Source organism: Aulostomus chinensis, chromosome 22 (assembly GCF_037954235.1).
Source record: "Aulostomus chinensis isolate RoL2024-O1b breed Wild chromosome 22, RoL_Achi_v1.0, whole genome shotgun sequence".
Taxonomy (NCBI): domain Eukaryota; kingdom Metazoa; phylum Chordata; class Actinopteri; order Syngnathiformes; family Aulostomidae; genus Aulostomus; species Aulostomus chinensis.
Window position 1 is genome coordinate 16,281,661 of NC_141341.1, and position 22,563 is coordinate 16,304,223.

At 40.8% G+C, this 22,563-nt stretch overlaps 1 protein-coding gene across 1 annotated transcript in view; it reads right to left on the bottom strand.

The window, feature by feature from the left end:
- csmd2 (CUB and Sushi multiple domains 2) overlaps positions 1-22,563 on the bottom strand; it is a 280,010-nt gene that overhangs the window by 235,279 nt on the left and 22,168 nt on the right. Inside the window, 1 exon segment of the mRNA XM_086193866.1 lies at positions 150-262. Coding sequence (XP_086049992.1) covers positions 150-262 — 113 coding nt within the window.

Genomic DNA, 22,563 nt, shown 5'->3' on the forward strand with positions numbered 1-22,563 from the left:
AGAATTCAAAACACAAACAGGACGATCCCTCCTACACAAAACTACTGGAATAAATGCAGAAATACATGGTAGAACTTAAATAAGAGTCACAAAACGTAACATTAAGCTGTATTCATTTCTAAGGGATGAAAAACAAAGTCATGTGTTACCTTCATAGACAGCTTTAAATCCCTGTCCGCTCACAGCGTAGTCAGACAGCAGCCACAAAGTGAGTCTGGAGCCTGTGCTCACGATGGGCGATGGCAGCTGGAACCCCGTTAACCTGAGAACAAATGGACAGAGGGACAATAACGGTCAGACAAGATCCAATCAACAGCACAGTAGGTCGCAAGGTCAGGTGTGAAGCCAGCTGTTCCCTCAGGCGCTCCAGGATAACTCTTGTGTAATGAGGCTCTGAATCATCCACAAATTATTGAAATGCCAAGACCATCAACAGGAGAGAAAACGTCAACTCTCCACCGCTGCATTCACGTGTCAACAGTGAATGAGAGGAACAGCGGCAGCCTGTGTGAGAATGACAAAGAGTTGAATGGATAAACTAACAGGCGCTGAGTCAACAAATTCCTAATGAACAGTCACTACTTTTTTAGATATGGCGTTCAGATGGAACAAAAACTAGATTTTCTTTTTATATCCGTGCGGGGGGTGTAGATCCTTGCATCCGTCTTACATAATTCTGAAGATGTAATTTACTCCCTGGGTGTGTTGAAAAGGGGTAGGAAAAAATATCGATACGACAATATCTTGCAATACAGACGATGCAACTTTCCTTGTTTGCACTGAATTACATTTTGCATCCTGCATTTAGTTTAATGAACAGATTGACCTGAGTGACCACCATTTTGAAAAGTTGATTAGTTTACATGTGTAAGAGGATCTAAACTAGTACCCTTGTCTAGTCCCTACTAAACTAGTACCCTTGTCTAGTCCCTACTTTGAGGGACACTGTTTACTTCTCAGTTGTCAATAGCTTAGACACAACAGGGCAGTAAATACAGTGGATATAAAAAGTCTACACACCCCTGTTCAAATGCCAGGTTTTCGTGATGTAAAAAATGACAGCAAGAAAAATAATCTTACAACTTTTTGCACTTTTAAAGTGACCTTTAACCTGTACAACGCAACTGAAAAACAAACAAATCTTTGAGGGAGGTGAATTAAAAACAAAACAACTGAGAAAATGTGGTTGCATAAGTGTGCACACCCTTTTATAACTGGGGATGTGGCTGTGTTCAGATTTAACCAATTACATTCAAACTCATGTTAAACTAGAGTCAGCACACACCTGACACCAATGAAAGTGCCTCTCATCAACCCCAAATAAAATTCAGCTGTTCTAGGAGGCTTTTCCTGACATTTTGTAGCCACAACTTCCAGAACAAGCCATGGTCCGCAGAGAGCTTCCAAAGCATCAGAGGGATCTCATTATTCAAAGATATCAATCAGGTGAAGGCTACAAAAGAATTTCTAAGGCATTAAACATACCATGGAACACTGAAGACCATCATCATCAAGTGGAGAAAATATGGCACAACAGTGACACTACCAAGAACAGGACGCCCATCCAAAATTGACGATAGAACAAGAAGAAGACTAGTCAGAGAGGCTGCTAAGCGGCTGACAGCAACACTGAAGGAGCTACAGGAAATTCTGGCAAGTACTGGTTGTATAGTACATGTGACAATCTCCCGTCTTCTTCACATGTCTGGGCTATGGGGTAGGGTTCCAAGACGGAAGCCTTACCTTACCATAAAAAACATCCAAGCCAGGCTTAATTTTGCAAGAAGACATCTGAAATCTCCCAAACGCATGTGGGAAAATGTGTTATGGTCCGATGAAACAAAGATTGAACTTTTTGGACATAATTCCAAAAGATATGTTTGGCGCAAAAATAACACTGCACATCACCAAAATAACACCATACCTACAGTGAAGCATGATGGTGGCAGCATCATGCTTTGGGGCTGTTTTTCCTTCAGCTGGAACTGGGGCCTTAGTCAGAGTGGAGGGAATTACGAACAGTTCCAAATACCAGTCTGTATTGGCCCAAAACCTTCGGCCTTCTGTGAGAAAGCTAAGGATGAAGAGGAACTTCATCTTTCAGCACGACAATGACCCAAAGCACACCGCTAAATCAACAAAAGAATGGCTTCACCAGAATAAAATTAAGGTTTTGGAATGGCCCAGCCAGAGTCCGGACCTGAATCCCATCGAACATCTGTGGGGTGATGGGAAGAGGGCTGTGCACAGGAGATGTCCTCGCAATCTGTCAGATTTGGAGCGGTTTTCGAAAGAAGAGTGGGCAAATATTGCCACATCAAGATGTGCAACACTGGTAGGCTCCTACCCAAAAAGACTGAGTGCTGTAATAAAAGCCAAAGGTGCTGCAACAAAGTATTAGTTTAAGGGTGTGCATATTTATGCAACCAGGTTATTTTCAGTTTTTTATTTTTTCCCTTTACAGGTTTTAGGTTTTTTTTTCAATTGCATTGTACAGGTTATAAGTAACATTAAAGGTGGAAAAAGTTGTAAGATTATTTTTCTTTCTGTCATTTTTTACATCACGAAAACCTGGCATTTGAACAGGGGTGTGTAGACTTTTTATATCCACTGTACATAAGGGGAGTACTTCTTAAAAAAGGTCTTTCTTCAGTCAAACATGTATCGTGATCTATTGTAGATACAATATATCGACAGCGGAATTGCTGTGTCCTGATACTGTTATGAGCAAAGAATTATGGATTGATATGATTTCCACTCTGTGTTGATATTAAACATCACAATATAAAGTTTGTTTCAACTTTCATAACTTACTTAACCTTCATGCTCAGTATCTTATATTTGATGCTAGGTATTTTGTAGTGGCTTAACAATAAACCAGCCTATATTGACTGCAAAATCCAAACATCCATCCTTTCCATGTTGCGATGTGACCAGTTAGGGGAACCCTTATTTTGCAATTCCTGTGTCACATCTGCTTTACCTTTTCTGCAGCTAATCAGCAACCTTTATTAAAAATTCATTTTGTGAACATGATTTCATTGTCATGTCTTTCTGAGCTCAGGAAAAATTGAACAAACCTCATCTGAATTGCTCTTTTGTGATGTTCATTGACATTAAAATCATAACATGACAGTTATGGCAGCCTCGACAGAATATCCTACCATGAAGAAATTCACAAATTTATACACAGTATTTTCATTCTAAACATTTTCCCAGTCTTCCTGCTATTTAGAGAGCTGTAGTGCAGCGGCAAATTTGATAGTATCTAGACACAAGAGCCTGCAAGCATGAAAATGACAAATTTTCCTTGGAAAAAAAACCCAACAACTTTAATGTAAAACCTTGATCAAGAAAACTTCAGCCAGTATATAGAAAGTTTTCTTTAATCAAAAACTGAAAAAAACACTACAATTCAGCTGTAAAAAGTGTGATTATATTATTTAACCACAACCATCTAATGTTACCTCTGATCATCCATGTTTCAAGTACTAAAAGCTTGAACAAAGTACCACAACATTGCTTCAAACCCTGGTGAGAACGCACTTGCTGCTAATACATTGACATCGCCCAGTAGCAACATTAGCTATGTATGCCTGGGCTCTGGCATGTGAATGAAACAGAAACGCTGAGAACCCTGACAGCAGACCCCGGCCTGTGGCTTTACTGCTGTAGCCTACGCAAGCACACAATTAGTAGACTTACACAAGAAAAGAAAAGGAAAACTATACTGGTTAAATATTTAGCATGTGATCCTTGGCTGATTTGAATCCAAAACATTTTAAATACAGCTGAATTTGTTATTTCTTATGAGCATGTTAGTCTCCCATCTTAGTATATTTAACTTATCTAATGTAGTCTCTTTGTAATAAAGATAATTTCTTAAATTTGCTCCAGGTGTAACTGTTCATCATCGATAGTTTCACCGGGAAATGTTGTCATGACGTTATAATACCAACATGGCACTATAAATATCCATTTTTCTATATGGCAAAGTGCATCTCTTTTCCGTGTTAATTTCAGTTAAAGAATTAAGCAAACAACTAAGTAATCCGAAAATGCTGAGACCAAAATTAACGGTAAAATTTGTGACCGATGCACATATTTGAAAAGACAGATTTTATATAGAGAATCGAACAGTGGTCAAATCAAGCGGATAAAGCTAAACAAATAAAGGCCATTTGAACTTCTCAATAATTTTCATAGGGGCAGATGCTTGTTCTCATTGCTAGCATGGGATGCTCACGGCATTTCATCCAAATAAGCAGGTAAAGTTAACAAACCACCCATATAAGTGAGATTGACAAGTTGCTTAATCGGCGGTAGCCAATTAATATTGATATTTATAATTCCATTTTAAAACAAGTGAAAAACAAAAACCACGGTAGCGGTTTGGCTCTGCTGGCAGTGTGTGTAGCATGGCCGTTGACGCTCTAAGCACCTATTTAATGCGCCATACTGGCGGCTAACTAACGCTCGCTAGCCTAAACATTATTACATTAGATGTAATAATAGCTAAGTCAAGGAAGAAAAAAACTGTTGTTACCTCCGTAAAAGCAGAGCTGAAGCAGCAGCAGTATGCCCTTGAAGTGCCTGAAGCTGACTATTCTGCAGCTGAGAGGAAGACTGACATGTATTGCAAGACTGTGAGGACCCACACAGTGGTTCTGACGGTAAATGACGCGGTTGACGGCAGCCATTTTGACAGGACTGATGCTACACAGGTGTTCTTCCCATTAATTAAGTTTGTAATCAAATACAGCAGAACCTTGATAATTGCCATTGGTTATACGTGTTTACAAGGTATTAAAATCTAGGTGGCTGCTGTGAAAAAAATTAATAAAGAGCTACAAGGATTTTTTTGTAAAGTCGTAACCCGGAAGTTGGCGTCGTCATGGGCTCCCTCAAGCAATGGCTAATATTATGCATCATGGGTTGGTGCCATCTACTGGTATAAAAGTGTAGTGTACAATTTGTGCTATTATTAGTTTAAACATTATAAAATAATAAATCCTATTATATTATTGTCTCAGTTGAAGCATCAAATAATAAAGAAGGGCATGCCTTCTATGATTATGGAGACATTTAATTTGAGGTTGTGGCAAATAAAACTTTGAAGGGGGCAATAACTAAATTAATAGAATTGTAAGTGTGCTCTTCATCTTACAAGGACCACATTTAAGCAGTCGTGCAACCAGGTTCAGCTATTAACTCCATTTAACATGTTTGCCACCTGCACCCTGACAGTTCCCACCGTATACACACTAATTAAAAAAAACAATGACAACAGTTTGATTCTGCATAAACATGAATCTGTGTGTGAGTGTGTGTGCTGTAGATCGCTGATTTACAGGTTTTAATAAAGGACAGTGTTTCTCACCTTGCTATCCTTTAAATTCCCCTCCCCGAGTGCCACTTTGATTTTCATTTTATGTTCCCACATGTACTCTTACACTGCATGTGTATGCAAGACTTTACAATCTATAACCTTTCTCTGTTTTTAATCTAGTGGTATTAAGTGAAGCCTGTGTTTCACTTAAACTTTAAGTACAACATTTGAGAAAACTGCAATGCCACCACTCAGGAAAAAGCTGCACCAAAAAAGGATAATCATGCATGATTTCACTCTTCTCCGTGAGATTGTCACGCTGGGATGTCAGCTAAACGATGTGACACATGTTCATGCAAATAGCCCCTTCGCTGAACGCAAATTGAGTTGGAAGGCAGCCATCTTGGTTTCAGCAGCGGACTGCAGGGAAGAGGGGGTTGATAGAAGGTATGATGGAGGGGATGAAGAGAGGAGAGGCTCTGCAAACTAGGGAGGGATTTTTCTTTTCCAAATCATGATCATCTGGCATAAGCTAGATAGGGCCCTGAATCATTTTTCCTAGCTAAGAGAAAACAAAATGGATACCGTCAGAAAACACACCGAAACTGGCCTGACATGAGAAGGCAGATTAAATATTGCAATGTGATACGGGTTGAGGCAATCGGAGGCGTGCAGCCAGCATTGTGAAAAAAGCCAGCCGGAGGATTGCCTGTTATCAAGGAAGAGATGTGAGATATGATTGCAACTGAGCGATACAAAAGAATGGATTTGCAGCGCAGGTGTCTCAAGTGAGCTGTAAATTAGGGGACAGACTGAGGAGAGAAGTTAGGAGAAGCAGCACAGTTAGAGGAAATGAGCGGCTGTTTTCACTGTGAAAAGCTGACTAATCCCACGTCTGTAGGGGAAAATAGGTGTGCAAAGGTGCGTGTGTGTTTGTTCACGCACATGTGTGTGTGTGCATGGAAAAGAGCAGAGGTCTATTAAGAGAGCTTTCCACCTGACTGGCTTTAGCATCATCTCAATGAAGAGCCTCTGCTTCCAATTATCCTGCCGCTACCCACGGGAATGAGAGGGGACAGGCAGGCTGAGATGGACAGAGAATGTGTGCAGAGCGATGGCTGTGTTAGGAGAAGAGGGTGAGAGAGATTGTAATGGGGAGATGTTGAACTGTAGCAAGGTGAGAGAGACACACATTACTATACAGGAATGTATAAACCTCCAACCAGAAGCCAGAGTTTGGTGAGGATGAGTCATGGCGAGAAAGCCCTTCATTAGGCTCTGCAGCTATTCTGGGCTTCAAGCTCTCACACACTCACATGCTCTTTTATCCAGTTGTCCGTGCATGTGTGTGTGCTGATGATCCAATGCTAAAATATATGCGTGTTTACAACCGTAAACAGACAGAGACTAAATCAGGTCATTCTTTCTTTGGTCTTATTGCTCATCTGGTGTGTGTGTGTGTGTGTGTGTGTGTGTGTGTGTGTGTGTGTGTGTGTGTGTGTGTGTGTGTGTGTGTGTGTGTCTCTGTGTGTCTCTGTGTATGTATTCTCAGGGTGGGAGGTAGTGCTGATATAGCTGATTTCTCCATAGAAGGAGGGGTGGGAAACAAGAAAAATAGATACAGCGGCAAGATTTTGATGGCCGAGGAGAGAGGAGACATTAGCCAATAAATGATGGGCAGTGAGGAGGGGGCTGCTGCAGAGTGAATGAGTGTATTTTATATGTGTGTGTGGCCGAGTGCAGCTATAACTTGTTGGTGGTCATGGCTAGAGGATGATGCTCCCCTGAGTTCTGTAAGCTGTAACTCTTTACTGACTCACTGTTGAGCTCTGCCCCTGAAACCCACATGGATGGTCCTTGCTCTTCAGTAAATTGTGTCCAAATTTATATATTATATCAGGTTAAAGAAAATCAATTCTCCAAATGAAATCAGTCATCATTTGCATAAAATGACATTAATTCATAATTTCATACGACCAAAACGTTAGCATAATTTTTACGGCTCCTGGTCACATCAATAATGACCAAAAGAAGCACTGATTTGCATGCATGTATGTGTTGAGGTGGCATGAGTGATGGCTGCAAGCGGATGGCCCAGTCAAAGCAAGAATTCACTCAAATAAGAGGCAGCAGGAGGCAGCATGGTGGTGCAGTGGTTAGCACTGTTCGAGTCTGCATGTTCTCCCTGTTCCTGCGTGGGTTCTCTCTGGTACTCCAGCTTCCTCCCACAGTCCAAAGACATCAAGAGGGGACGAGGCTGATTGATACTCTAAATTGACTGTAGGTGTGACTGTGAGTGTGAATGGTTGTTTGTCTCTATGTGTTGGCCCTGCGATGGACTGGCGACCTGTCCAGGGTGAACCCCGCCTCTCGCCCATAGCCGTTGGGATAGGCTCCAGCCCCCCCGCGACCCTTAGCAGGAATAAGCGGAAGACAATGGATGAAGAGGCAGCAGCTAAAAACCTCACACTCAAGCATTTTAAGAGTGATGGTATCTTCGACTATGTGGTTCTACAAAATTCAATGGCATGCAGGAACAAACAAATGCATCACAGGGTCGGAGTCCCTTGAGTCCTTTTGCTCCCACCACGTGAGTCAAATTAGCATATCAACCAGTGAAACATGCCTTTGTTAGTAAATCAAGCAATTGTACATAAATATATATATATATGTGTATATATATATATATATATATATATATATATATATATATATATACACATACATATATATGTATATATCTATATATATATAGATATATACACACAAACACAGTATATCATCATCCCATCCCTTTGTTGGAAGTAATTTATGCACTGCCGCTCACGTAATGTTGGTTTGTTACAGCTAGAAGCTTATTGCTAACATTAGTTGGCTAAATAGTGGTGCAGAAATGACTTTCAACATGGGAAGACTAATACATGTAAGGTTAGATTAGTAGCACGTATCAATGAGTCCAGCATTAAATCACTTTAGCTTGGCTTGTTTCTAGCAGAACTTTAAAGGCTCTAAAGGTACAGTAACTAGGCTAAGTTAGCCAACCAGTCAGGCTAGCAGCTGCATCTCAACGAATGCATGTCGCTAAAATCAGACATACAAGTGCAGCATTTATTCTGCTTTATGTGTATTTGTCATGATGGAACCAAGCAATGTGGAGGACTTTGTCCACTAAAGGACACAGACTTAATTCAGTGCATATTTGTTTTTATTTATCAGAAAATCATTAAATATTGAAATATCAATGGGAGCAGTGTCTGATTTTTATGAAGAGCAGAAGCTGTTTGTTGTTATCCCAAAAATAATCCAAATAGAAATGATATAAATCAAAATTCAATGTTAATACCCAGCCATAGTAAATATACGGTACCTGCCAAATTTTCTTTTACATGGATGATAAAATAAAAATGCTTCCAAAACTCTGAGGCTTTGCGTTTATGTATGACTCATTGCCGGTTCAACTTAACACACACACAAAAAAGCACCCACACAAAAAAAAGCCCCAAACCAAGTACCATGTAGCCTAGTGGAGGTTAAAATGGCACTCCATTCCCACACACATGATTTGATTCCTCCAGCTAATAGGAAGACTTTCACAAGCAATTAGCCTGCCTTTCTATCAGCCTTCTTATCCTTTCACGTCAGGAAAGCTGTAATGTACCAAGTCACTTTGCCCAAGGGCGTGATCTGGCTTTGATAGACTTTTATCCTCAAGCTTCTTATTCCAGTTAAAATTCTGTATCAAATCTAAAAGTCTCTCTGCAAGCATGTTAATCATAGCGGAGAGAGAAGGGATCGCAACCTTCACACCGCTCGCTGTTGCTTTTTTAAACAGATTTGTGCAAGTTGTACCTGTTCATCATCACATCACATTGTCCAGAGAGCATGCAGCTCCGCAACAAAGGTGAGCCTCGCTCGAGGCAGTCAAAGATCTCACACGGATCCCACAACTCATCAATATTTCACACAAGACAAGCATCTCTCTGAATAATTCCTTGCTTTTTCTCTCCTGAAGAAAGGCCGGCTGTAGCATGCAGCCGCTCGTTAATATTCATGTCTGTGTGACATCGCAAGTTGTTTGCGCATCGCGGCTGAGTGGCAAGGGCGGAGGGAGGGAGGGTCTCTCAGATGTTGAATGCTGATGGTGAGATAATCAACCGCAGTCAGCGCCAACTGAGAGACAAACCGCAGTGAAGTCATTAACAAACCAGCGTCTCTAGAGAGAGACGGAGAGGGAGAGAGGCTGATACTGAGGGGGAGAAGCAGATTGGAAGCAAAGGTGAGTGTAGGAAGAAGAAGAGAAAATATTAGTGGTGAGTTGAAGATATTCCAAAAGATGAAGTACTTCCCACAGAATCCATGCAAAAATGAAAACAATTGAATGATTCATAGAGGCCAAACAGTGAGAGAGGGCCTTACTCATCAGCCTTCCTTATTTGTGTGATACATTCACGACAGAACTGCTGAAGTCATCAACTAAATGAAGAGTCATGAACCTGTACGTGTGTGCACAAAGGAGGATATCATAGGACTATACCAGTGGCTTGCCAGAGGCAGTTAAGTACGCTTTCTAGGGATGCAGACAACCCAGATCGGTAAAAAAAAAAAAAAAAAATCAGTTAATTACCGATGTATCGCTTCAATTTATACGCACATTTAAATTTAGGCATTGACACACTGCTGTTGTTGATTATTTTTAAAGCATAATCATTGATTTGCGGTACAATGCTAGCAATAGCTATGAATGAAGTACACTTCAGCGACATGACTTCAAACCACAACTTTGAAGCCATGTGCATCAGAATTCAAAAGTACAGTATTTATTTCATACTCTACAAACCTTTTCATTCCCAATTTAAAAAGCGGAGTTATAAACAGGACTTGAATGTTTCTCAAACACCTGTCTGCCACTGCCAGGTCCAGTTTGCTGGATCACAATGACCTTTACCCTGACATCGCCTTAAACATCTTCACTGCAGAATTTAATTATGTATGTCATGGGGACTTGCTTTTAGCCAACAGTGAGGTGAGTCTTCACAATGTGAAGTTGTCACACACACACACACACACACACACACACACACACACACACACACACACACTCACTCACACACACACACACACACACACACACACACACACACACTCACACACACACACAGAGCTCTGTCTGCATGTAGTGTCTGCTGGTCAGTGAGTGTGAGTGATGGTCTATCTTCTGGCTAGCTGCTCTCCATTAAGAGTGTATTATGTTGCATTAATGCTATCTGCATCTTCTTAACACTATGGTGTGCAGAGCGCAAAGTGGGCAGCACAATCCCATTTATCAGAAATATTATATATACAATATTCAATAGATACCTCAAGTGCAAGAGTCCATTTACAAAGCTGCAATGGAGAAACGCTGTGATCATTCAAACCCATTGCTTGATTTGCATTTTAATTAAAATCTACATATAAAACACAGTGAGGAAAGTCATGTATATTGATGACAGATATGCATTATGGGAAATTAATAAAAATTTGAATAATGGGACTGTAAAAGTACAGAGTGATTAAGCACACAGTTTATATCACTTACGGCAGAGGTAAAGAAGTTCTTTGTTCATTAGATTTTGTCCCTCCAGTGCGGAGACACAAGTCAATTACGATTATAGCAAACAAATCAAGGCTGACAAATGTAACACTGTAACGTTCACACGTCCACTGTGTGTTCTCCAGCCCGCACAAATCACTTTGCAATAATCCTCAGGCAGAAAACAATTAGGGATAAAATAAAATGGATTCAGTGTCAAGCCACTCTCACCCCTGAGTGAAAAAGTTATGCGGTAGCCAAGAGATACACTGTTATATGCTGGCTTGTGTTGCTGTGTGTTTGTGTGTGGATAAAGCAATTATGACACACAAGAATAAATGATCAAGGTGAAGGAAAAGGACATAAGTGACTCCATTGAAAGTAAAATGCTGAAGGAATTGTAGATGATAAATTGAGGGCCATCTCTGTAGAAAGAATAGCAGAAGTTGAGAAGTCGTGTAATGTGGAGGTCACGGATTATCACATGACATGCAACACAAACATGATCAAAGTGTGCGGATGACTCAGACTTAAAAGCGTCGTCATGGTTTGGATTTGTAACAGAGTTGGCTGAGTGGAGTCGAGCGTGATTCAAAACAAGATCAACTCATGCAGACTTGAATAGTGACTAATGGAAGCATCGATTTTCAGTATAGTCGGATAATAGGACATGCTATTTAATCTAATCCAGCCGTTTGCCACAGAGCACACACACACAAACACACACATTCACACATATGACCCAATTGTGAAGGTCCGGAGCCAGGTTTTTGATTGGGGCTCATGGTCTTAACTTTGTTCCAGGTTATGATCCCAACTCACTTCCACCTCTGTGGCTGCAGACTCCTGGAAACCCTGCAGCCAGACTCTGACATCTTGTTGAAAGACCTCCCAAAGCAAGGTGCCAAGTGTTAGCCTTAAAGGTTTCTTCAATCTCTAAATTTATATTCAGGAAGCCATCATTTGCACCCCTCTTTCCTTCTTGCTGTGATATTCACTTTCCTCCTCATTCCACAGGGGGACACCACTAATAAACTCTAAATAAGGTTAAGCATTTGATCTGATTAGCCAGCGGGGCTAACGGGGCTAACGGGGACACTGTGACCGATGGAGCGCCCCTTCAATGTTATTTACATTCTGTTCGTTGCTCTTGCTTCGTTTCTATGGTAGATCAAAGTGCAGCAGAGGGGAGACAGTGAAGAAAAAGAGACTAGTAGAGGAGGCTTTTGTGTGTGTGTGTGTGTGTGTGTGTGTGTGTGTGTGTGTGTGTGTGTGTGTGTGTGTGTGTGTGTGTTACTGAAGAAAAGCTCTGGCACTGATCTAGAATTAGCTGCACACAGATTTACTCATGCGCCATTCATCATGTTTCTGTGTGCTGCCGACAGTCTCTCCTTTCGTCCCGCTCTGCCTGTAGATCTCAAAATTAATGCCCTCTATCTGTTAATTATGTGTCTTTGGGGGTTATTTAAGATATGGAGATGGAAATAATCTCTTCTATTTTAGTCCCAAACCTCCCTGTGCTGTAATTTGTGTGTACTGCTTCAGATCCTTTGTGTTACAATCAAAGACTGCTTGTTTATAGCGGAACATGGAGTGTTAACCTTAGGCTTTCAAACAACTAAATAAGCCCAAGTGCAACTGGTCATATGCAACAAGTATTTAATTACATGCCAGGGAAATCCTTTTGACACAGCATGGCCAAGTGTGTGTGTCGGTGCATGTGTGTCCACAGACAATATGTGTGCTTTATCCATTATCGCGTTTCACAAGGTGTTTGGATAACTAATTAGGCCGCTATGCTCTATGTCTCCCAGGGATGAACAAGAGCATGAAAAGAGTGAAATCAAGGAAGAAAGAAACCGTAGCAGCACCAAGGAGGAATGGGTAGTGGTGGTGGGGGGATGAACACAGGCTGGAAAATATGCCAGGGATTTCCCTAAAATGGGAAACAAATGGTTCAAAGTCCCAGAGATTAAGAAATAAGTGCCTGTCTGTATGGTTAAATAATGGATTTGGTAGAGGTCAGTCAATAGAACTAGTTTACTATGTATTTTTTTACCTTTGTAAACCTGGCTCTATTTCTATTGTTCTTAGGTTAGTGGGTAGGTGAGTTAGGTAGTTGGGAATTGGTAGTTGGTTGGCAGGTAGGTAGGTAAGTTTGAGGTAGGTTTAGTTGGATGGTAGTTAAAGGGAACTGGTAAGATATGTAGGTAGGTACTTTAGTATTTTAAATTAATAGGGACTTAGTAGGTAGTTAAGCAAGTTGTTGGATACTTAGCGAGGTAATTGGGAGTTAAGTAATTAGTTGAGTGAGCATTTGGCAGGTAGTTAGCCAGGTCGGTAGCTAGTTCAGTGCACTAAGTAAGTAGGTAATTCGGGAGAGTAGTTAGGCAAGTTGTTGGGAAGTTAGCAAGATAATTGTGAATTACATGGATAGCTGGGTTGGTAGGTTGGTGTATTGTAAAAAGCTGGTAGGTAGTTGGGTGGGTAATTGGTTAGGTTGATTATATTGGTAAGTAAGTAGTTCAGTAGGTCAGTATGTAGTTAGGGAAATTGTTGGTATAGATAGAAAGCTAACTAGCTTGGTTGGTAGTTCAGTAGAAAGGAAATTAGGTAAGTAGTTGGATAATTTAGTTGGTAGGCAGGGAGCAGAAACTACAGGGTAACATTTCACGGAATTTGGTGGAGCAACTGAACTTTTTCCAGGGATGAACCCATGAACCACGGATGGAGGTTGTAAATCAGAATTAGAAACATGAATATATGACATCAACTTTGTACCTAATGTTTAATGCATTTGTTGGTGTCTTTTAAATTAGTTGATGTCCTCTTTTGAGATTGGATATTTTCAATACAAATTATAGAAAGTAGGCATGATACCTGCACTAAATTATATCTAATAGTTTGGAAATATATCTAGAAATAAAATATAAGATGGGTTCAGCATTGGATTTGTATATCAGGAACATTGCATATTACTCCGTTGTTCTATATTTATGCAATCACTTAAATCTCTGGTTTGAACTTGACGGTGATGAATGAATTCTGAGAAATATGAGTGGATAGCTTGAGTGTCCCTACTCATGTCATCCTATTTGAATGAGGAATCATTTGGCAGTGAAGACAAACAGAAGGTGTGTTGCAAATCTGCGATGCTTCTTCCAATCATGACTGAAATTGCACAGCAGGTAGAATAGTCATCATTGTGCTTGTGCGCCGTGTGCGTTGCTTGATGAGTCTTTGCTTTGCTCCTGTAATTGCTGCTGGCAGGAATGTTTGTGTTGGATTTGGATGTTTTCATCTGGAGGTAACAGCTTTGTCTCAATGCTGCATGACGTGGAGTTGCATACAAGAGCTCTGGCAACAAAGGTATCTTCTTCAGTTATCCAAGAACGATCTGAGTTACTTTTCAAAGGTATGCGCGAACATCCACGGACATAAAAACAAGCCGAGGATAGCTATTTTGAAAATACAGTAAAATCAAAGGTAAATGAATATTCTATGGGAGCTGAAGGTTGTAGGGCTCTTATCACCATCTTTTTTCCCAATGTTTATGGCAGCAGAGTTGTTTATAACTATCTGGAAAATGCTGCTGCTCATAGATGTGTGAAAGACAGCACTGCATAGTTTCTACAATTTATAGATTTTTAAGAAAATAATGATGCAAATCAAAAGGTTTTACCCACTTAACCAATCAAAAAAAAACTGTTGATTACATAAAACAACCTGAAGTGTAGGATGTTAATCATTAAAATACTGTTGCAGTGTAATCTATGGATTAGCCAGCCACACTTCCACATGACGGAGAAACTCTTCCAAGGTTAAATGAATAGCTTTTGATTAAAACATGTATAGATAACCTGTTTAGCTGACTGATTTGTGTGTTTTATGTGTATAAAGAATATTTTTGATTGCATGGCTATGATTTCTGCTTGTCACTGTTATTAGGATGTGAAAAATAGTCTTTACTGGTTAGACACTGACCATTATTAACATTCTTAATGGCCTGCAGTAAGGTTGGGATGAAATCTGATTGTGTCGCTGACCTGCGGTTTCATTGGTAACTCATACATAGTGATAAAAGTGTGCAACAGCAGCAATGAAGGAGAAGATTTCTGCATTGAAGACTTTAACTGACTCCAGATGGTGACATCTTGCTGCTGCTGTTAAATCCACATAGTAAAGCTTTCTTCCTTAAAGGCAAAGGAGACACAGTTACCGTTTGAAATTCCGTTCTCTTTCACAGAAAGTATTGACTGTCAAATCATGTTTATTATTGATTTTTATTATCATTATGACTGAAAATGATAAATGCCATTTGCATACAGTTCAGTGAGTCCAAGGTGAACTGGAAACCAAGCCCTCTCAGTCTGCTATTGTCCTCTCCACAGTCCATCCTGCAGCGCGCATTAAACCTGCTGCACATGCTCACTCCTGACTTGTTCTCTGCCTTTGGTATTGTAATTGGAAAATCGTGACTGACATGATTTGCATAAGTTGTCATGCAAATCAACAAAATGAATACCCTGCAGTGATTAACGCAAAACAGCCACTTCCCTCTATTCCTTTGAAAGGAAGTGCTCATCAATTAAGATCATGGGATTTTTGGCTTTGTCTTTCTTCTAGGCATATTATGTGTAAATTCCCTTTAAGATTATGTCAATGTCGGTTATTAAGCTGGCTACTTAAAGATATTCCAATCAATATTTAACCAAATGTAGCAGTTGTTAACTATGTAAGATATACTCAGAGACTAAAAATGAGCTTTGGACACAATACTCATGCAGCAGTATCGATACCAACCATGCCTTCAGTTCTTCATCTGTCCAAGTTAAGAGCTAAACATGGAAAGTACTGCTGCTAAGCCCTCACAACCAGTTTAAGGTCAAAAGTCAGTGCCATTTGGAATTACTGAGCATACAAGGCAAACAACCAGGGAATGTTGATAAGCCTGCAGGCAAACAATGGGGATGACAGAAGTAGCGAGCGAGTGGCACATCAAACTTGGAAAAGCATTCTCACTCCAGTTCTTCACCAGGAATTTCCAGAAGTTAGCAAAGCTCCGAATTCAACACCATTGAAGTATTAAACATTTATTGTAAATGTTCCCTTGCTGGCAGCTTGCCATTTTATTATTGGCCATTACACGAGGTATTAAGCTATCATAAAGCTAACTGCTACCAGCTAAAATTGACAACTGACGTTAATGCACGTACGAGCTAGGCAGCCAGTGTTATCAGTCATACATCTGTAACATTAATCAACTGTGTTCACACAACTCACTGTCTGATAAGTATAGAGTTTCCCGAAATGTCCCAGATTGAAGCTGACAAACTATTTGATATGCAACAAAACATCAAGTGTCAACTCAACACAAGCACAACAACTCAAGAGCTCCAGCGGCAAGGCAAGATCCTGTTCGCACTACGAAGCAACCCAAGTTCCAGCATTTTATTCAGCAACTACCTCAGACAACCTAAAAATATTGGTTTCTTAATGTTACTGTTTGCATCGTTCTTTTTTGAAAATCACTTTTTTCTGCCTGGAGTTATAAATTCTAGTATTGTGACAACTGTAATTGGGCTGGTTAGCTTCTTTTGCAGAGAATTAACCGGAGAACGGCACCTTTCAAAGCAATCCAAGTCCCCTAGAAAATACACAGAAAAGGGCAAATATTCTAAAATCAAATCAAGTAATTGTATACAAGAAAAACATCATCTTAATACAATTATCATCAATGCAAAAACAAAACAAAAATTTAAGATCGTCACAGTGGTGTATGCCAGCTGTTTTATCCAAACCAAATCACTCAAAAAGCAAATATTCAATCATTCGGGGCAGGGCAAGCTAGCTCTACCTTCATGTACCTAATTATTCTTCTATTTGTGTTTCATCCCTATAGGCTTGAACTCAACAGGTAGCTCCACCTAAACACAGGCGTGCTAATAATGACACATCCTTTGAAGGGTATTCTGAATATTTAATCCTTTATTTTAGCGGGGAAACCTTTAATTACATGCTGCTGCTGAAGTGCATGCCGTTAGGGAACATTGATAGGCTTGGGGACGGGTGACAGGAGAATGTCAATAGCAATACTCACAATGAGGGACACACAGGATGCAGTGTATAAATTCACAGCCATCTAGTTGATTATTTCTCTAATCTGGAGGTTACTGGGCCTAATAATTCTGCCTCAAAGGTGAGCTAATGCCATAAATCTCGACATCATTTGACTTTTTTCTTTTTTTTTTCCAATGCGAGATGATGAAAAACAAACTATCACTCTTCCTCCTGTTTTTAGCGGTCTGCCGTTAAAGCTGGCGTTGATAAGTGGCAGTCTCTCCATTAACAGCTCAGACTCAAAGGAACCATAAATCCAATAAAGTGTGTGTGTGTGTGTGTGTGTGTGGGGGGGGTAACATTGGATGTTCTGCATACGTCTGAGTGTATGTGTGCCTGTACATATCTACATAGAGTGCATGTATGTAAACGGAAATATGTGGATGTTAACTCACACAGAAACTGCCATATTTCTCTGCCACACTCACAGTTCCTTTTAATTCAAATATGCACTCTCTCCACGCTCTTTGTTACACAAACACAAGATGGAGCAACAAAAGAATGAACACACACACACACTCAGCACATGTGCATCACAGCGCTTATGTACTGAGGTTATTTTCCAAAGTATGTGTTGTGAGAGATTGATGGCTGAGGCCTTCACCGAGGAAGACTTATTGCTATGGGAAACATTCGGGGCAGGAAGTGCTGTTATACGTCACACCCACTCTCACCCTGACCTGCAGACATGGGCTCTTTACAGGCTTGAATAACCCTGCACGCACACGTGCACACACACACACACAAACACACACACACACACACACACACACACACACACACACAACCAACATGGATGAACACTCATACACCAAATGTTGAGGAGACAGGAGGCAGGTGGGTGACCAGCAGAGGCAATAAAACCTCAATGATTGTTGCAACTAAAGCTAAATGCTAGGTATACTATATGATAATTACTTCATTATATCAATTTATGAAGGCAGCTGTACAATTCTGGAAAAAAAGGATCCACATTATAAAAGCAGCGCTATATTACGAAGAATGAGCAAGGGAATACTGCAATACCCGTTCTGCATGTGTATACATATGATTTTGGCTAACAGCTTTACACTATTATTATTGATCAATGATTTATGCAGTAAACTTTGACTACCTGACGTAATTCGGCCAAAGCGTTATAGGTGTCTTCAAACTGTCCATTTGTCTACAGCAGTCAACAAAATCAATTTACACATTTCATGTTAAACAAAAGGTGATTTAATAAAAAAAACATTTCAGAGGGAAAAGACAGCATTTTGTCCTGATTAATGGATCAAATTTGTATCCACAAATAAATGGATCAACTAATAATGTAACCACCTGTTGTTTAAAAGATCAATCTCCTAATTCAATTCTCTCAAGTCTTTCCTCCCCAGTCTGCTTTCACAACTATAAACCACCAACAGGAGCATTTTAAAGCGCATACATAATCGTTTCCCCTTTTCATGCATGTATTGCAAAAGCACTTTACGCTATAATGTGTTTGCCAAACCGCAAAAAAATATCTCCGAAGCTTTAAGTGGCTGAAAAATTATTGGGCCAACAGTTTTCCAGCACACTGCCATTCACTGTTCGTGCTTCAAAGTGTATGTCGTGCATTTGTGACTGCGCTGCTCATTTTATCTGTATTCCAATAAACCGTGATTTTGTTGACACGGAGTCGGCTCACAGAGATGGGATGGGCTGTTTGCGAGCCTCCATCCTCGGTATAAGCAGCAGTGTGGTCCCATACACGCCCACACGCGTGCACACACACTCACACACACACAAACCCACAAACTCCTATTTTGACACCCTGTCCTCACAGCACCGAGGGCGGCCTAATGCCACTCCCAGCACCATGCACTAGTGCTCCTTATTTAGGTCCTATCTTGTCTGCAGGCTGAAAATCTGTCCTTTCCATGCCTCCTCCTCTCTCCCACTTCCACATGCCTGCCAGACGGCCTTAAGTCCCTCCATTCCATCTCTCCATCTCTGAGAGGAGGGCGTGTGGGGAGAGATGCCTTCACACCTCCCAATAGCCTTTTCTCTCTGCTGAAATGTTTGCTGTTAATTGGCAGTTACAAGGTGAAATGTGATACAGAAGTAAAAAAAAAACAAAAACAAAGAAGAAGAGAAAGGTGTGCTCTGAGAGGGTTTTTTTTTTTAAACATGCCATCCCTCTTATTCAGGCAACCATTCATTTTCAAAGGTTGTAGATTTCAAAATCACTTGAAGAGAATATACAGCTATATGCAGTCAGTGTCTAATCTGAGGTCACATATTTGTCATGCAGATGTAACCTTTCCATTAAGTGTATTCGAGATACTCAGTCGCAATACTGAGGGCCAGAGGCAGCAAAACCTGTAACCAGTAACAACAATAACTCGGATAAAAATGATCAAATAGACCAGATAAGATGTGAAGGTCGTTGAAATTAACAAAGCGGGAGGTTTGTGTGACTCATAAGAAGGAGCATCACACCTAAAAAGTTTGGTAAGACACCAGCTCTGACTATTTCACAGGCTAGTTTTCACTGTTGATGAGCTACAAAAGCCTCTCCAAAATGGATCAACAACATATCAGCAGCATATTCTTTGTTGAATAGTAGTCAACACATCTCATTTTACACCGAAATCAATTATGCCTTGAGGTTCCTTGCTGCAGTGTGAATCGAGTGACAGCTTTCACAACACAGAGGGCACAAGATGCACACAAACACTTAATTATTTCCCGGAGATACTGTGATGTTTACCAGCTTAAATGACAATTACCTTCAGCAGCTTTGAGAACGCACAGTATGTCATCACATTCCATTGATTTTTTTCTTTCTGTTTCCAAAATGCCAGTTGGGGGTCAGCAGTTTTTGCTCGGGGCTGTAGAAATGGACACGCTCATGGATGCTTGTTTCTACCAGCTGGTTTGAAGCGATTAAAAAAGAAATGCTGCCCAAAAAATGACGGTTCAAGCAATATTATGTAGGAATGTAGCTGGAACAGAAGAATAAGAGCCATCAGCAAAAGAAGGAGAGGTCTTGAGGAATTACCTTATGTTGTAGTTGTCCTTATGTAAGAGCGATATTTTGTATTTTTAGGAAAGTTTGGGAATTTTTGGATTTGGAAACAGTTGGTCAATCATGTGGTTAAAGTTTTACTACACTGAAGCTTTCTCGAAAAGAGGGTGGAGTGTATATTTTTTAGCGTCTATCATCTTCTCTTGTCTGATATGTGTGCCACAGTTAGCATGCTCTGCTGCTGCTGCTGCTGCAAAAAAAAAAAGCAAAGCGCACCTTTTTATAATTATTGTTTGGCACCTACGTCATTTGGTTTGGCTTTATTTCGGATCATGTTCACATTGCTAATGAACCTTACTGGACAGACCTGACAGATCCCACTCATCAACGTGATCCTCTGCGTTCATTCATCATCTACAGTACTTCCGTCCAGTTGTTTTGTCCTCAATTATTGCATCTTCTATGTTGATTTGATCTGTTTCTGCTGCATCTTTTGCATGTTTGTCTGATTGCGGACTTCACTTTGGGACTAGATGTGTTTTATTTTATCCGTACATGCCAAACAAGGAAGGTGGGAAAACACCCCAGTGAAGCAGCTGCTGCAGGGGTAAAAACATGCACAAACAACCCTGACTGAGTCCTGGAATTTAATCACTTGTGCTTCGAGTATTGTTCAGACCACATGTGAGATAAAGGTACTCATCAGATGTGACGTTAACCGCTCTGAAGGTTTAAATTACTCCACTAGAGGTTAAATATGTTCTCTGTTAAGCAACCAAGTCCAGTTGTCTTTGAATAGAACTGAGACTGACTGAGAATCTTTACACACACACACACACACATACAAACACACACACACTAGAACTGAATGATGGCTTATTATTATTCTGGTAACTCTATTTTATAAAGCACATTGTGAACACAGTTCCTCAAATTTAACGGTTTAATAAAAAGAAAAGTTTGCAAGTGAAATTAAAGGTGGCAATTTTGAGGTGAACACCTTTTTTTTGGACAGGGAGATTAAAAGGTCTAACACCTATCGTCTGGTATACGTAAGAGGTTGATCAAAAGTGGCAAACACAACATGCAGAACACACACTGAAGAGCAGGCAGAAGAGATAAGATTTTAAAAAAGGTGAGGAGGAAATGAGAGCGAGAGAGAAATTTGGGAAGAGGAGCAAGAGAGATGGAAAGAAAATTACTTTTGACACAAGTGGGAGATGAGAGCAAAGGGAGGCCTGACTTATCAGTGCTGCATCTTTGTGTGTGTGTGTGTGTGTGTGTGTGTGTGTGTGTGTGTGTGTGTGTGTGTATGAAAATGTGTAACCGTGTGTGTGGTAAGTGGGGGTGTTGGTGAATGTAAAATTGCTAGTTGCATGGATGTAACTCCACTTTTATTAGTACTTGCAGGTCCCTCTAATGGACATCAAGATTGCTTTAACGCCCTGAGAGGCACCAACATGGGAGAAGATCTTTACCACCCTGCCCAGTCAGGAGGTGGTGCCACCCCAGAGCCTCAACTGGTTCTCTCTCTTTGAAACTTCATGATGGAAACTGGGGTAGGGCGGGGTGAGAGAGGTGAGAAGGTAAAAGGTTCTACCTACTGGTAGAACAGGAGATTCTTCCAGGTGCACATGTCACAATCCAGCCTCATTGAAGAATAATATTGTATTTTTGAGGGAACCTTCTTCAAAAGTGTGACCAAACGACTGCTCTTGTCTTGTCCTCCATTTTTCAGTGTGCTGTAGTATTAATCACCACCTGCCTGAAGGTCTAACACCACACTACACTAAAACTTACCACTGCCTCATGCTGCTACGGATGAAGACCCCCTAGACCCCCGCATACTGAGTTGGATCTTCAGGTGTGAGGGCACAATGGTGGAAGTGAAGAGTCAGAATTCAGTCATGGCCGTGCAAAGGGACGGGGAAGATCCAGTGCCAAGGGTGGAGTGGGGAGCAGGGAGTCCTGAGCCCAACAACCATGGCAAACATAAATGTGATGGACTTCTTAAAAGCCACCATACTACGAATCACAGTGGATGTGAACTTGGGACAGGGATGAGATGCAGTCAAGAAAACCCTCCAATAGGTCTGTAAATGTGCTGAAGTCAGCAGAACTGATAATTTGCTTTCACCTTGGCAGGTATGCAACTAAGAGACTTTAAAAAGACAAAGGGGGACAAAAATAAAAAGTAGACATTAGAACCCAGGGCCATCGACCCATTATCATCACTGAACGTCCCTCTAACCACCTGCCCCATGATGGCGCAAAAGACAGACCCACTACAAGAATGTATGCAGGTTCCACTGAGGAACAAAGTTTGGTTCATAGCCTGTGGCCACACCAGCACACAAGTACTCACCAGCACGCATCAAAATCCTGCAAGTGGAAGGACTGCCCTTATTTTTTCTTATTTTTTTCTATGTTAAGCACACCATGGTGGGGATACAGTAGCCTGAACCCTGATGGGGAGAGCAAACACATCAAACCCCAGTGAGGTCGGTGTCAGCTGGCCTCAGAGAGGTCTGCTGAACAGTCACCAGGTCT